At 49.2% G+C, this 16,057-nt stretch overlaps 1 protein-coding gene across 1 annotated transcript; it reads right to left on the bottom strand.

The window, feature by feature from the left end:
- Window positions 1–1,769: 1,769 nt before the first annotated feature.
- SERPING1 (serpin family G member 1) lies at window positions 1,770–14,370 on the bottom strand. Its single transcript, XM_006937341.3, has 8 exons — window positions 14,214–14,370; window positions 13,549–13,623; window positions 11,398–11,929; window positions 9,735–9,869; window positions 7,453–7,656; window positions 7,120–7,259; window positions 3,490–3,709; window positions 1,770–2,285 (listed from the first exon to the last, which is right to left on the bottom strand). Exons 2-8 carry the CDS (start codon window positions 13,597–13,599, stop codon window positions 2,032–2,034), a joined length of 1,536 nt encoding a protein of 511 aa, XP_006937403.1. The 5' UTR covers window positions 13,600–13,623; window positions 14,214–14,370; the 3' UTR covers window positions 1,770–2,031.
- Between the last annotated feature and the right edge of the window lie 1,687 nt (window positions 14,371–16,057).

Below are 16,057 nucleotides of genomic sequence, written 5' to 3'. Positions count from 1 at the left end.
AGCTCTTGTGGAACAGGGATACATCCAGAAACCAGTCCTCCTGTTTGGGTTGACAACACTGTAACTAGGAGGGTGGGGGGGGGAAAGGGGTACAGACACATTTGGCGGGGAAATAGGGACAGGGGACTGAAATAAAAATGGGATGAGAAGGGGAGAGAGGGAAAAAGGGAGCTAGAAGGACTAAAAGTTGGAGGGAAGGGGCGCCTGGCTGGCTCAGTCGGTTAAGCGTCCAACTTCGGCTCAGGTCATGATCTCATAGTCTGTGAGTTCGAGCTCCACATCGGGCTCCATGCTGACAGCTCAGAGCCTGGAGCCTGCTTCGGATTCTGTGTCTCCCTTTCTCTCTCTGCCCCTCCCCTGCCCACATTTTGTCTCTGTCTTTCAAAAACAAATAAACATTAAAAAAAAAAAAAGGAAAATAATTTTAAAAAAATAAATAAAAGTTGGAGGGAACGTTAGCGAGTCAAAGAGCAGAAGGCAGACATGAGAAAAACACATTGAGACATCTTCAGGGCTGCAAAGAACATTCAGTATTAAAGTCTATCTTTTTAAAAAAATGTTTATTTATTTTTGAGAGGGAGACAGAGAGTGCATGCATGAGCAGGGGAGGGGCAGAGAGAGAGAGACACAGAATCTGAAGCAGGTTCCAGGCTCTGAGCTGTCAGCACAGAGTCTGACGTGGGGCTTGAACTCATGGACAGTGAGATCAGGATCTGTGCCAAAGTTGGAGGCTTAACCCACTGAGCCACCCAGTTGCCCCTAAAATCTATCTTCTTACGGGCATCTGGCTGGCTGTCAGGAGAGCATGAAATTCTTGATTTGGGGGTTGTAGTTTGAGTCCCTTGCTGGGTGTAGAGATTACTAAAACAAAGAAATAAACAAAACTTTAAAAACTACTACATACGAAATTGTATCTTCCTATTTGTCTATCTCGTCAAGCTGTAGGTTTTGAAGGCAGGCACTAAATTTAAGTTATCTGTACACTTTCGGTGCTTAGCATAGTGCCCGACACGTCCTAGGTATTCAATGAACAGATAATTAGATATTTAAGAAAAGTCAGGATTTTAAGACAGAAGGGCACAGAGATATAAGAGAGTAGCTCTGAATTTTCAGAGTTAGAAACGTGCTTTCAAATCCATTTCCTAACTGTGTGACTTCGAGCGAGACTTCATCTTTCTGAAGTTTTCCATATGAAGTTGTGGCAAGCATTAAAGGTCTGCAAAGTTCAGAGCAGATTGCCCGTGTAAGCTCCCAACATTAGTGACTGTTAGTGTCACAGTTGTTTGCAGACAAGGGACACGGGGACTGTGGTAAATGCAGGTCACCAAGAGCCCCCGACTCATGGCCTCGTCTGGAACTTTGTAGTGCCTTTCCATTCTCACGCTAGATGCGGGCAAATGACTTGCACTGGCTGATGGTAAACTTGATGCAGAGGTGTGGAAAAGACCGCTCATTTCTGACTCTTTCTTGGAAACCTGCCTGCAGGAAGGATGTGGGAGACCTGCAGAGGAGAGCCAAGGTATCCCAGTGGAATCCATTATAGATCGGTCATCCCCCAACTATTAGAGATGCATGATCTTCCCAAGTCCCGGGAAGATCAGCCAGGTCGGTAAGACCACTCCTCCACTCCCAAGACTTAGGTGAAATAATAAGTGGTTGCTATTTTAAGCCACTAAGTTTGGGATGATTTGTTACCCAGCAATACTAGCTGATACAGGGGCCATGGGAGCCCTTGTCCTCAAAGATTGAAAGGCAAATAAGAGAGGAAGTCATGGTCTGCCAGGTTTTATTTGTAGAGTCTGTTGAACTTGAGCCAGAGAAAGCTGCAAACAAGTGTTTTGGGGAGCCATGGGGAAGGGACATTAGATGTAGGTCCCTCAGCAGACCCCGAGGGCACCCTTTACATGGAGGCAGGGAACACACGAGGCGGGAAGTGGCTGGAGGTCAATCCAGGCAGGCAACAGCAAGGCTGCCACCAGAAGGGCGAGGCTTGAGGGGGAGGGCTTGCCGTAGCCTGGTGGCCTGCGGGTCTCAGATCCTGGGGTCATACACCCGCCCCATGAAGACAGGGAATTTGTGTTGCTGGTCCCAGATCAGGAAGAGGAAGGGCTGCTGCACTTCAAAGACTAGCAAATTGCGGGCCACGGAAACAGCCGAAGCCGCAGCCGCCTCCACCCCGGACTCCGTCAGCTCCAGCACAGCCTGGTGCTGCATCGCAGAAACCTGAAGATCCGTGTCGTCTGTCAGCCCGCACAGGTTGAGGTCGTAAATAAAGTCAAAGAATTCTAGAGCAGACCAGAGAAAAACAAGAAGTCAAAGACCAGCAGGAGGGACGCCTGGCTGGCTCAGTCGGTAGAGCGTGCAATTCTGGATCTTGGGCTTGTGAGTTCGAGCCTCACATTGGGTGTAGAGATTATAGAAAGAAAGAAAGAAAGAAAGAAAGAAAGAAAGAAAGAAAGAAAGAAAGAAAGAAAGAAAGAAAGAAAGAAAGAAAGAAAGAAAGAGAAAGAAGGAAGGAAAGAGGAAAGAATAAGGAAAGAAGGAAAGAAAGGGAACAAGCAAGAGAAAGAGAGGGAGAGAGGGAGGAAGGAAGGAAGGAAGGAAGGAAGGAAGGAAGGAAGGAAGGAAGGCAGGCCGACCAGAATGAAAGCCTCAGCTGCTGAAGACATTTGTCCTATATTGTCTGGGTTAGAACCAAGCCCCAATACTCTCTTTGTCCACTTCCCTTGCTTGTCAAATTATATATTGTGCCTTCTGGTCCACTTTCTTACATCCTGTATCAGTGGGCTGATCTTCACTCCAACTACCACCCTCTCCGAAGAGGTGAGAGGCCTTGCCACACCCCCCCACCAAAGAACATTGAGAAATGATATTCTTGCTTCCTTGGACCTTAGAAGTGAGGTCATACACCAGAAAGAGGTCGTATGTTACCAAATGAGGTCATATACTAGGAAACAAGTTCACCTATTAGAGGGTTCTATAACAGAAAATGAAATGATATATCTGGACATGAGGTCAAAGATCCGGAAGTGAGGCCAAAAGTCAGGTAAGAGATCTCTGTTGCCTCCCCTAAACTCAGAAGCCTCCAGACTCTATTATGCAGATAGCTTCTTGCATAGTCCACGGGGTGGCTGCGTGTTATGAAAGGTCCCTGGGGAAGGAGCATCCATAACCCATCCTGGGCACCTGTCCCGGTGTCTATGACACGATGAACCAGAGTAGGAATAGTCGAGATGGAGACCTGGGTTGATGTTCTTGTTCATTTCTAATGAGCTCAAGGGACCTTGGGTGAGTCATGTAAACACCGAGTCTCAATTTCCTCAATGATCCAATGGGATGATAGCATCTTCCCCTCTAACTCACAGGACTGAGGAATAACCTGAGATGACGGAGGTATAAAATATCCTAGAGAGTGCTAAACCACATCCTAAGGATACCCTCCTCTCCACCCCAATGGCCTCGGAGTAATCCTGAGCTGCCAGAGCTTACTTAGGTTCTCCACGACCGTCAGTAGGTCTTGCTTGCTCGTCACTTTGATGCGGGGTAGCGTCAGGAGAGTGGGCTGGAATTTGGTCATCTCCAACTTCTTCATGACAGCCTTGAAGACAGTGGGGCTGAGAGCCCGTTCCAGGTCTTCAAGATGGTGTTTCGTGTTCTGGGGCACCAGGATCACCAAGCTGAGGTTGTGGGAGAGCTGCAGCTGCCCCACCTGGAGGGTAAGAGATGCGCCTTCTCAGCCTTCTGACCCCGGCTCTCCTGGCTCCCACCCCCTGCGTCCCGAGGCTTATCGTTGGTCTGCCGCCATAGTCTGTGCTACCGCAGCAAGCCGCAGCCGGACCGAGGCTCCCAAGCTTGGCGACAAAACGGGGAGGCTGGCTGGGTGAACGGTGCCGGTCTAGCTCTGTGAGTTGCATCTCTAGCGAGATGCAGAGAGAATAAGTATGGCATTCTGATCACACAGGCGGAGGACTATACCCTGACTCCACTGCTGACTAGCTACACAATATAGGCAAGCAAGTTGATCTGAGCCCTGTTCCCTTCCCCTCCACTGTGCTGTGCATAAAGTATATAACAGAGTCATCACATCAGTCCTTTTATTTATGTGTTTAATTTTTTTTTAATTTTTTTGAGAGAGAGAGAGAGAGCGAGAGAGAGAGAGCGAGTGCATGAGCTGGGGAGGGGCAGAGTGAGTGAGGAATCCAAAGTAGCTGTCAGCTACTTCTGAACGATCAGCAAGGAGCCTGAGATGGGGCTCAAACCCACAAACCATGAGATCATGACCTGAGCTGAAGTCAGATGCTTAACCAACTGAGCCACCCAGGTGCCCCAAATGCTTATTTATTTTTGAGAGAGAGAGAAAGTGGGGGAGGGGCAGAGAGAGAGGGGAACAGAGGATCCGAAGCAGGCTCCGTACTGACAGCAGAGTCCAACGTGGGGCTCGAACTCACGATCTGTGAGATCATGACCTGAGGCAAAGTCAGAGGCTTAACCAACTGTGCCACCCAGGTGCTCCAGATCAGTCCTTTGAAGGACGTTTTTAAAATTTTTAAGATATCTTTACACCCACCATGGGGCTTGAACCCACAACTGTAAGATCAAGAGTCACATGCTCCAAAGACTGAGCCAGTCAGGCGCCCCAGTCCTTTTAAAGACTTTTGGTGGCTCTTTATTGTCTATGAGATTAAGTATAAATCTCTTCATGTGGCATTTGAGATTGTGTACAAGCCGATCCTAGCTTACCTGTCAAGCTTGCCATTAAAAGGACTTCCAACTGGTGGTCAGACAGAAGTGTGACACAAGTACAGGACCCATAGGTCTAATATAGAGGGGCTCTCAACCCGGGGTGAATTTGCTCCCAGTGGACACTTGACAATGTCTAGACACATTTTGGTTGTGACAATTGGAAGGGAGGGGACCCACAGTGCTGCTGGCATCTAGCGGTAGAAGACAGGGATGATGCTAAAATCTACACAGTGCCCAGGATAGCCCCTCATGACAAAGAATTATCTAACCCGAAATGTCAATAGTGCCAAGGTTGAGAAACCATAGTCTAATAGGATGTAAGAGACTATAATTACAAGGGCACCATGGTTGAGGTTGGGATAGGAATGAGAAGAATCTAGAATGCAGAATTCAATTGGGCAATAAAGAAATTAATGGAAACCCATCGATTGATGGAATGCAAAATAATGGCCCGGAAGAAACTGGCGATAAGCTGATATCAACTGAAGAACACGGACAAAGGCTCCCTGTTGGCATAGGCACTGAATAGGGCAGACTCATCTGGAAATGTATACCCTTCAGGTCCTGGGTACAGACCTTGAATCTCTTACCATAAGATTACCATGTTGTGGTCTTAAATTTTCAAGCCAGTAACCCTTGTATTCCTGAATCGGTAAATCTAACCTCCTTAGTTGGGTAAATGTTCTTGAGTCCCAGTAAGCCTTAGAATTAAGCACAAGTTTAACAAAATAAATCAACTCCATAGTATTAACATCAGAGTATATTCAGGGTGGTTGGTGTGTTCATTATTCAAAATGGTGTTTATAATTTTTTTCAACTTTTTATTTTTTTATTTTTTTATTTTGGGGACAGAGAGAGACAGAGCATGAACTGGGGAGGGGCAGAGAGAGAGGGAGACACAGAATCGGAAACAGGCTCCAGGCTCCGAGCCATCAGCCCAGAGCCTGACGCGGGGCTCGAACTCACGGACAGCGAGATCGTGACCTGGCTGAAGTCGGACGCCTAACCGACTGCGCCACCCAGGCGCCCCAATGGTGTTTATAATTTTTAAGAGAACAGACATCGGGGCGCCTGGATGGCTCAGTCGGTTGAGCATCCAACTTCAACTCAGGTCAAGATCTCACGGTTTGTGGGTTCGGGCCCCACACTGGGCTCTATGCCAACAGTGTGAAGCCTGCTTCAGATTCTTTCTCCCTCCCACCCTCTCTCTGCCCTTCCCCTGCTCATGCTCTTCCCCATTCTGTCTCTCAAAAATAAATAAACATTAAAAATATAATAAATAAACTCATAAGAGAATCAGACATCTTAGTTTTATGCTTTTAAGCAAAAAAAAAAAAAAAGGTGTAGGATAATTAAATTTGAGAATGATATTGAGATTTTGGTGGAAAGTTGATTTACTCTTCAAATTCAATTTTTACTTTACAGTAAGATTTAGGTGCTTGGAAAGATCCAGGCAACAGGGGGGTTGTAATTCAGCCCTGATGGGTATCTGGCAGGCTTAAAAAGAAAATCAAGTATATTAAACTTATAAAGTATTTTTATAAAGCAAAATATATGGACAAGCTCAAATTGCTTGTGGAAATATGAACCATATTTGTAAATGGAATAAATAGTTTAAAGGAGTTTAATCTGGCGGCACCTGGGTGACTCAGTCAGTCAAGTGTCTGACTTGGTTTAGGCTCAGGTCATGGTCTTGTGGTTCATGAGTTCGAGCCCCACGTTGGGCTCCACGCTGACAGTGCAGAACCTGCTTGGGATTCTCTCTATCTCTCTGCCCCTCCCCTGTGCATGCTTGCTCTCTCCCTCTCTCTCTCTCTCTCTCTCTCAAAACAAAAACAAAAACAAAAACAAAAACAAAAACAAAAACACAAAACCAGAAACTTCTGGGATCCGTATTCAATCTTCCCACCCTTCCCATCCGTTGACATTTTACCATTCAATTTCTGCTAAGGAACATATGCCATTTAACACATGCACACACGTGCACTTACCACGCACATGCACACACAGCTATACCGACCCATACCCGTGTACATCTACATACGCATGCTATACACACGACTTAACTAAGCCACCAGGGTCTCCTGGTGGGTTGACGAGAAAGAGAAACAGATGAACAGACTCACTTTTTGACATTCGATGCAGGGGAGATGAAGAAACTTTTAGAATCCTGCTTTCCAGCCTAAAATAAACCATGCCTGCCTCGGCCAAGCTAGAGAGGGGAAAAGCAGAAAAGATAGGGTGGAAATACAGATGGAAGGAGAAGAAATGAGGACTTCATCAGGGTATGCCCCACACTGATGGGGGCCGTGGCATAAAAGACACCAGGACCTGCCGGAGGCTCTGAAACGAGAGTGGGAAGGGCCCAGAACATACCTTGGCTTTCAAAGTTGGGTCAGTGAAATGGGCCACCGGGTATTTCTTGCTGTTCATCATGGATGCTTTTATCACAGAGGATTTGAGGTAAAAGGGCTCCATCCTGGTTCTTTTTGGATCAAAGGTTGTCTTCCACTTGGCTAGAGGGAAGGGGAAGGAGAATTACTCTAAGCAGGTGGGCAAGGGATGACGAGGAGCTCAAAGCCCTGTTGGCAAGGGGTGGGCCGGGCACAAGGGGGTCCAGCTGTGGAACTTGGGGTGGCGTGGGCTTTCAAGGCAGGAAGAGGGAAAGGACTCAGGGCAGAAAGACCGCGTGGCTCAAGGCTCCCTTACCACTCAGGTAGACGGCGTTGAGGAAGACCAGGCAGGTGTCAGAGGGCAGGCTGTCCAGCAGCTGCGTGATCTTGTGGTTGGTCTTCTCTGCCACCCAGGTGTTGATGAGCTCCGTATTGACATCACTGTCGTTTCCCAGGACTGTGGGTCTGCTGCCATAGAGGTTCTGAGAGGCATTCACAAAGGTGTCTCTTACGGCCAGGTCTGGGGGGCGGGAGGCAGGTGGAGAGAGGGAGGCATGAGTCCCCTGAACATCCTCTGCCTTCTAGGAGCAGGCTGTGAGAGGGAACGCGTTTCGGATCACTCTCAGCTCGCCGCAGCGAACGCGGCAGGCTGGAGCAGGGGGCCAGCCCGCTCCTCTTACAGACACGACAGTGGAGGCCCCGAGAAAGCCAGCCCTGAACTGAAGGCAGGACGCATCCGAGGCCCTTGCTGTCTCTCCTTGCCGTGTGGTTGTAGCTCGGCAAAATAACTCTTCCGAGATACTAACTTCCATTCGCCAGTGTTTTCCCTACTCTCTCCCCTGAATTCAGCAGGGAATGGACTCTGCTTCTCGGTGTCAGTGGAAATCCGTGAGATTTCCTGGCTTTTCTTCTCTAAAGTTCAAGTCCACTAAAGAAAATAGTGTTTGGGGGAGCCTGGGTGACTCAGGCAGTTGAATGTCCGACTCTGGATTTTGGCTCAGGTCATGATCTCACGATTCGTGAGTTTGAGCCCTGCCTCGGGCTCTGCGCTGACACTGCAGAGTCTGCTTGGGATCCTCTCTCTCTGTTCCTCCCCTGCTTGTGCTCTCTCTTTCTCTCTCAAAATAAATAAATAAATAAATACTTAAAAAAAGCGGGGGAAATAGTGTTTGAAGAGTAATTTTTCTTGGACTAAATAGATAACATCAAATGCAGTTGTGTTTTCTACCAATCTAGCAAGACAGAGGATTGAGTGGATTTGTAGCAAATAAGTAAATGCAGTGTTTCTTGAACACCTCTGAGACAATTTTGCCCATCTCTAAAAACAGGGTATTTTTTTTTTAAGATAATGAGCTGATGGCTGAGTTTCCTTTGTTTCTTCTTCTTCTTCTTCTTTTTTTGTTTTGCTTCCCTGTGTTTTCTGTTTTTTTACAATGAGTAAGTATTGCTTTTTAAGTTTAAAAAAGTGGCGCCTGGGTGGCTCAGTTGGTTGAGTGTTTGACTTCAGCTCAGGTCATGATCTCACAGTTTGCGGGTTCGAGCCCCAAGTCAGGCTCTGTGCTGACAGTTTGGAGCCTGGATTCTGTGTCTCCCTTTCTCTCTGCCCCGCCCCCACTTGTGCTCTGTCTCTCTCTGTCTCTCTGTCTCTGTCTCTGTCTCTCTCTGAAACAAATGAACATTAAACATTTTTAAAACAAGTTTAAGAAAAACAGGAAAAAGTTTTCCCTTTAAAGAAGGGGGTCAGACTAGATCTGTAGTTTTCGAACCTCTTTAAGGAGCAGAACTGTGGTTTCAAATAGTCATGTCTGAAGCCCACACTTAAAAGGGTTCTGGTGGAAGCTGGGGGAGGGCTCGGAGCCTGGCTGGCCCCATCTGCCCCCCGCCCCCACAGCTGGTACCCCACCCACCACTCAGCCTCCCTGATCACCCCCCTAACTTTCACCACGACCCCTGAAGCAGCTCAGCAGAACCCCAGGGCTCTGGGGAAGAAAATTTGAAAATAACTGTATTACATCATTTTGGAAGCTTATTAACCTTATTACATACTCAATAATGCAACATACGTAAATGATCACAAATTCACAGAACACAAAAGTGCAAACAACTACAAGTCTCAAGCCTCCCCTGACCCAGATTAATAAAAAATTTTCAACTTGAGGGGCACCTGGGTGGCTCAGTTCATTAAGTGTCTGACTCGTGGTTTTGGCTCAGGTCATGATCTCACGGGGTTCGTGAGTTCAAGCCCCACCTCAGGCTCTCCCAACTCCGGATTCTCTCTCTCTCTCTCAAAATAAATGAATAAACTTAAAAGAATTTTTTTTTTTAACTTGAGCTCTCTGGTCCTATCTATGAATAAATGCAGAAGGCCATTCTTAATCTAATCAGGGTTGATGCATGGAAATGACTTACCAAGGCCTTACCAGGAGAACCATCCAGCACCTAGAGCCAAATGGCATTCCTGCTGAGGCCCTCACCTGCTCTGCAGTCCATCGCTGATGTTCTAGCTCTAATGTTCCCTCCAGCCTCTTTCCCCAGGTCCCCCTCAGAATCCTCTCCAATCCCTGCTTAGCAGCTGTTGTCTTCTCCCAGAAAACTCACCCGGGCTGTGGAAGATCTGAGAGAATGAAGTGAAGCCTTTGGATGTGAAGGCCTTCATGGCCTGGTGGACACAGGCAAAGTCCTCGGGGTAGGAAAGGAGGCTCTCCAGGTTTCTCTTGGTGCTGTCCCCAGCGCCTACGACCAAGGGCAGAAATGAGGGAGAACTGCAGGAACGGTGGCCCCACCATTCAGGACTAGGATTGAGAGACCAGGCTGGAATTATGGGGGGGCGGGGGCGTGTTGTTTCTTGCTTTGAAGGGAATCACAAATCATCTGAGTGGGCTCGACTGTTTCGAAAGATAATTCCTATGTCAAAGACAGGGGTGGGGGAATTGGGAATAATCACAGATAAGCTTTTCCAAGGCTTTGAATACTCTCCATTTTTCTACCTAATTTTAATCCCACACGTCACGGAAGGCCTAGTCCAATCACTGCCTGTTTCACACGTACTATTACTTAGTTGGTTTGGATTTACAAAGGTTTACCGCACAGGCAGGGACACTGGCTCCCTCATAAGAGGAGACACCAGAGAATCACAAAACAGCATAGATGTTTGGGGGCACCTGGGTGGCTCACTTGGTTAAGCATCTGACTCTTGATTTCAGCTCAGGTCATGATCTCATGGTCCGTGACTTCAAGCCCCAAGTCAGGTTCTGCGCTGACAGTGTGGAGCCTGCTTGGGATTCTCTCTCCCGGTCCCTCTCCTGCTCCCTCCCTCCCTCTCAAAATAAACAAATAAACTTAAAAATTAAAAAAAAAAAGAGCATAGACGTTCAATACCCTTTCAGTTATTCATTATTAGATGTTCATTGTGCTCCTCTTCTGTGCAGTAACAGATAAAATTTATGGAACACTCTAGGGGGTGTAGATAGAGGTTAATCCCACGGGACTTAATAGCATCTCTCAGGAAGGCAGAGGATTAACATTTTTTTGACCTCCCTCTGAGCCAGGCACTAAGCTATCTGCTTTCTTTTTTGGAGTAGGTACAACCATCTCCATTTCACACCTGAGGACTCAGGCTCAGGGAAGTTAAGGAGCCTGCCAAGGTCACACAGCCAGAAAGCACCATCAGCATGATTCTATTCTACGTCTATCAGTCATGGCTTCACCTTCCTTACCGCCTTACCCTGAACCAAGGCTGGTGACTGGAACTTTGCTTTCTATGTTCCTGTGTCGAAAATCATATGACTTCACTCATATGAGGACTTTAAGAGATAAAACAGATGGACATAAGGGAAGGGAAACAAAATATAAAAATAGGGAGGGGGACAAAACAGAAGAGACTCATAAATATGGAGAACTGAGGGTTACTGGAGGGGCTGTGGGAGGGGGATGGGCTAAATGGGTAAGGGGCATTAAGGAATCTACTCCTGAAATCATTGTTGCACTATATGCTAACTTGGATGTCAATTTAAAAAAAATAAAATAAAAAATGTATGTTCCTGTATCGTCCGTGGGATTTTATAGGCCACGGTGCCTATCAAATCACTGTTAGCTGAAGGCATACATGAATGCTCAAGAATGAAAAGTTACCCTCCCCCCAAACGTAGCCCATTTTTATAGCTTCCTCCCTGAGGCATCGGGGGTTTGTAGGCATCTGGGTGGGGGACCCTCCTGGGAGGGGCCAACGTACAACTTGGAGAGAACTTTGTCAGGTTCTTACCAAGCAGGACCTGAGTTAGGAGACTGGCAATGCTGAATGGAGAAAAGGCCATGTTGGTCTCCACCTTCTTAATTGCTGAGAAGGCATGGTAGAGCTTCACCGAGAAGTCCATCAAAGCCTCTCCCAACTTGGACTCTGCTGACTGACTCTCCACGTCAGAGCAGGAAGTATCAGGCCCCGGACAGAAGGGTGCCGTAGTGGGCTCAGTAGTGGGCTCAGTAGTGGGCTCAGTAGTGGGCTCAGCAGTGGGCTCGGTAGTGGGCTTAGTCGTGGGCTCGGTTGTGGGCTTAGTCGTGGGCTCGATCGTGGGTTGAGTAGTGGACTGGATGAAGGGCTGACGGGTGGATTCAAAAGCAGTATTAGTTGTTTCGACGATCGAGCTGGTTTTCAACCAGGTGGAAGAGTCCTCGGTGTGCTGAATGGATACATCCTTGGGGATCTCTCCCTCCAAGATGTGTTCTTCGCTTTCTCCTTGCCGGGTCTCTGCCGTGGAGCTCTGGCTAGGAACACTCAGATCTGAGAAGGCTCTAACCTGCGGTTCGAGAAACGGAGTTTCATTTTTCCCGCCACGAAGCACAGTCCCCCTTAAACACTCAAAGCGGGAAGGGAAGGGGGGGCTGTGGAAAACGTCCTGTACTGGAGAATAACTGCTGGAAAAACCTGGTGGGTAAGGGGCCTGCCTGAAGCTGTCAACCACTAGTTTTTCCAGAGAAGGGGCAATGCAGGAGCTGGTGGGGGCAGGGGTGGAGGCGGGGATAATCTCCACAAAGGTAAGGAGCAGACAGGGACTCTGTTAACTCTGGGCAATCACTGCCTTACGGCAACTGCCGTAAGTTGGCAAATGCCAACTGCCATTTATCTATGTTCTTGCAATTTCTTCTTCTTCTTTTTTTTAATGTTTACTTGTTTTTGAGAGAGAGACAGAGCGGAAGCAGAGGAGGAGCAGAGAGAGAGGGAGACGCAGAGGGAGCTCCAGGCTCTGAGCTGTCAGCATGGAGCCCAACGTGGGGCTCGAACCCACGAACCGTGAGATCTCATGATCTGAGCCAAAGTCGATGCTTAACCGACTGAGCCACCCAGGCGCCCCTCTTGCAATTTCTTTTAGGTATCGGCCAGTCTCGGCTCACCTGCCAGGCCAATATAGATATTTGAGCTCGTGATCTTTGCGTGAGAACTGTGGTTTTTCAAACTGTGGGTTGCAAGCCGTTACAGTAGTGCCTACCGAAAACCCCCAGCGTTCCAAAAGAAAGGAAGGGAGGAGGAAGAAATAGTATAGACCAGTGGCTCTCAGTCCGAGACCATTTTAATCCCTGGGAACTTTTGGCAATGTCTGGAGGCAGTTTTGGTTATCTTACAGGAGGGAAGGGGGTTGGGGGGTAGGGTGGAGTTGCTAATGGCCATCTAGTGGGTAGAAACCGGGGTAGAAACCGGGGATACTGCAAAGCGTCCTCCAGTGCACAGGATAGCCCCTCCTACTGAATTATCCAGCCCCAAATGTCATGGCTATTATCCCATCTCACTGATAAAAGAAACTGATGCTGAGATATTCAGTAACTAACCCAGGGTCTCACAGAAGCTGATGATTCGACTCTGATTCCAGATCCCTCGCTCATCAAAGGGCAGCACCTGCTGATTCTCTAATGGCACTTCCCAGGCCAACTTCCACACTCGACCATCCCTGCACAGACGCGCAAAGCAAGCGCCCACCTTCCTCCTGACTCCCACACCGCTGGGACCTCTCGCTGCGATCGGCCCCCACCCAGACCCCCGGAGTGTTTTCACGGGCGCAGCCCCGAGAGAACCAGGGTCTCAGCAGCCGGGGCCCCACCCCACCCCGCAGCTCAGTTTGCCACCATAACCCCCGGCTTCTAGATCACAGAATGCTGTCCATCTCTTGGCCCTCTCTGACCCTCCCGCTCTATTCTCCACTTTATAAACCATCACAGGTAAGCTCGGGGAAGGGACTTGCTCAAGGCCACCCCAACTGGTGGGCAGCGGGCCGGGATTAGAACCTGGCTCCTGCCTCGCTCTCTCTGAACCCCGGGGCAAGGACCACACTTGCTGATGCCAAGAGGAGCTCTCTTCGTTCTCCGGGCCTGGAACGGTTAAACGTCAACCCCCTTCCCCCGTCCCTTCGAAGGGACCACTCACCCCAGCCAGCAGCAGCAGCAGGAGGGTCAGCGAGGTCAGCCTGGAGGCCATCTGGGCGGCGGCGTCAGCCGGGACCTGCGGAGCCAGCCGGCGTTGCAGTCAGCGCCCAGCCCTGGGGCCCTGGGGGCTTCCACCCCACAGCACCTTCCACCCACCCTGGGCCCGCCCCCATTCGGTTCCCGGCCTTAGCCCCTCAGCGCGAATCCCCTCCTCCTTCTCCTCCTCCACTCCCAGGCTCCTCCCCCTGTTTTGTTTTCCCCAAACCGCTTCCCTTTCCCGGCACCGGCTGGCCCTTCCTTCCCCCTCCCAAGGCCGGGTCTCCATCCATCTGTTCCATCCAGAGTCCGGCTTTAAAGCCAAACAATGACGCTAGAGGCAGGGGGGAAGCAGGGGAGGTCCAGAGGGGGCTGGGTACCACAGCTCAGGCGGGAGCGGGAGGGGGGTACGGTGGGGGGGGGGGTTACGGTGGGGGGGTAGAGAGGGGCACTGAGGGGAGGGAGTAACGGGAGGAGGGGGACGGAAGTCTTCAGTGGAAGCAAGTGTATAGAAACTTCAGAGATAAAAGGGGGGCAAGAAACCAGGGAAGGAAAAGGAGACGAAGACACCCCACTTCCCACCCCACCCCACCCCCGCACCCCTGCGCCCCCCCTCCCCCATCACCAAACCTGCTCCAAACTCCTGGACGCTGGGCAGCTTCAGTGCCGACTGAGTGGATAGTCCCGCAGGGTCAGGGAGGTGGGGTGCGTGGTGGGGTCGGTCTTGGCTATTGGCTGGCTCAGGACACTGCCCAGTTACAAATTAAGGATGATTGATCGCCGCTGTGAGTTCCCGTAAATGGGGATGGGACGGACCACTCGGTCGGGCTTCGTGGGGCCGGGCCAGATTTCAGCCCCAAGCCCCTTGGAAGCCCGGGGTGGAGAAGCTTGGGTGCAAGTTCTCAGCCCTATACACCCAAAGTTCCTCTTCCGTCTTCATGGGTCCTGATGAAACTGCATAGACCCAGAACATACTCCATGGTTTACAAGCAACCAGCTTTTGGGGAATTGCTCAGCTCTGCTAATCCTCAAAGTAACCCTTTGGAAATCGGTCTCATTGTGCCCGTTTGGTAGTTTAAAAACCTGAGCCTTGGAGCAGTTAAATGTCTGGCCTGTGATCACCCGCACTTGGAAAATAGCCTGGACTCTGACCTAAATCCCCTCAAGTCCTGAGCTCGGCCCTGTTCTCCCGTGTGCTGTGCGGGTGTCGTGCTTCGCCGCTGGAGACCTGGAATGAGTGGCTCTTCGCTTGTAGAACAGGCGAGGGATCCGCGAGGCCACCAGCCCAGCAAGCATTCATTCCCCTTATGCCTGGGCAGATGGTTGGGTGTGAGGCCAGTGGCCTGGGAACCAGCAGACCTGGCGGTGAGGCCTGGCTGGCTGTGTGACCCCCAAGTTGTTTCCCCCTCGCACCAAGCCCTCCTCTCTGGGTTGCCAGATAAAATACAGGAAGCCCTGTTACATTTGAATTTCAGATAAACAACCAAAAAAAAAAAAAAAATCTTAGGAAGTATGTTCCAGGCAATATTGGGAAATACTTAAATATTTTTTTTCCTCCTGGGGCGCCTGCATGGCTCATTTAAGCGTCCGACTGCGGCACAGGGCATGATCTCACAGTTCGTGAGTTCGAGCCCCACATTGGGCTCTCTCCTGTCAATGCAGAGCCTGCTTTCCATCCTCTGTCTCCCTCTCTCTGTGCCTCTCCCCTGCTCACTCTCTCTCTCTCAAAAAAAAAAAAAAATAAATAAATAAAATAAAATAAATAAATAAATAAACATTAAAAAGTAATAATAATATTTTTTGGTCCCTTATCTGAAGTTCAAAATTAACTGGGCATTCTGTATTTTATTTGCTAATTCTGGCAACCCTTCCTTCTTTGCCCAACAAGGTCTCTGATATGGCTGTAAAGTTCTATGATCATCTCACTGCTGGGCCAGTCCTGTTTAGAACAGTCAGGAAAGTTAGCTGCTAGCTTCAGAACTGCTATCCTAAGGGACCGCCCAAGGACAGGACGAGAGAATATGTGTGCGTCTCCTTGGGGGTCATTGGAAAAGACCCATAAAGACTGTGCTTTGCTGGTGGTCCACTTCCTATGGCCACTTGGGAACCCCCTCAGCCATGGGGGAGTTCCTTCACCACAAGGGCACAGAGGATGCCACTTCCCCATCCCCAGTTCCAAGCTGGGGGCCTGGGACACACACTGAGCTTGTGGATTCTGGGAAATTGGGTCAGCCAAACAAAAAGAAGGTGGTGGAAAGCAACCTCATTCATCCTTGTTAATTTTCATGACACCTATGAAGTGGGTGCTCATATTAATCTCATCTTAAATTTAAAAAAGGAGAGGGGCGAGGAGCCTGGGTGGCTCAGTCAGTTAAGCCTGCAACTCTTGATTTTGGCTTAGCTCATGATCTCACCAACGGTGAGATCTTAAGACCCGCCTCTCTGTGTTAACAGCACTCAGCCTGCTTGGAATT

This window comes from Felis catus, chromosome D1, assembly GCF_018350175.1.
Source record: "Felis catus isolate Fca126 chromosome D1, F.catus_Fca126_mat1.0, whole genome shotgun sequence".
Classification (NCBI taxonomy): domain Eukaryota; kingdom Metazoa; phylum Chordata; class Mammalia; order Carnivora; family Felidae; genus Felis; species Felis catus.
Note: the sequence above shows the minus strand (reverse complement) of the source record. Positions and strands in the feature narration are given on the sequence as shown.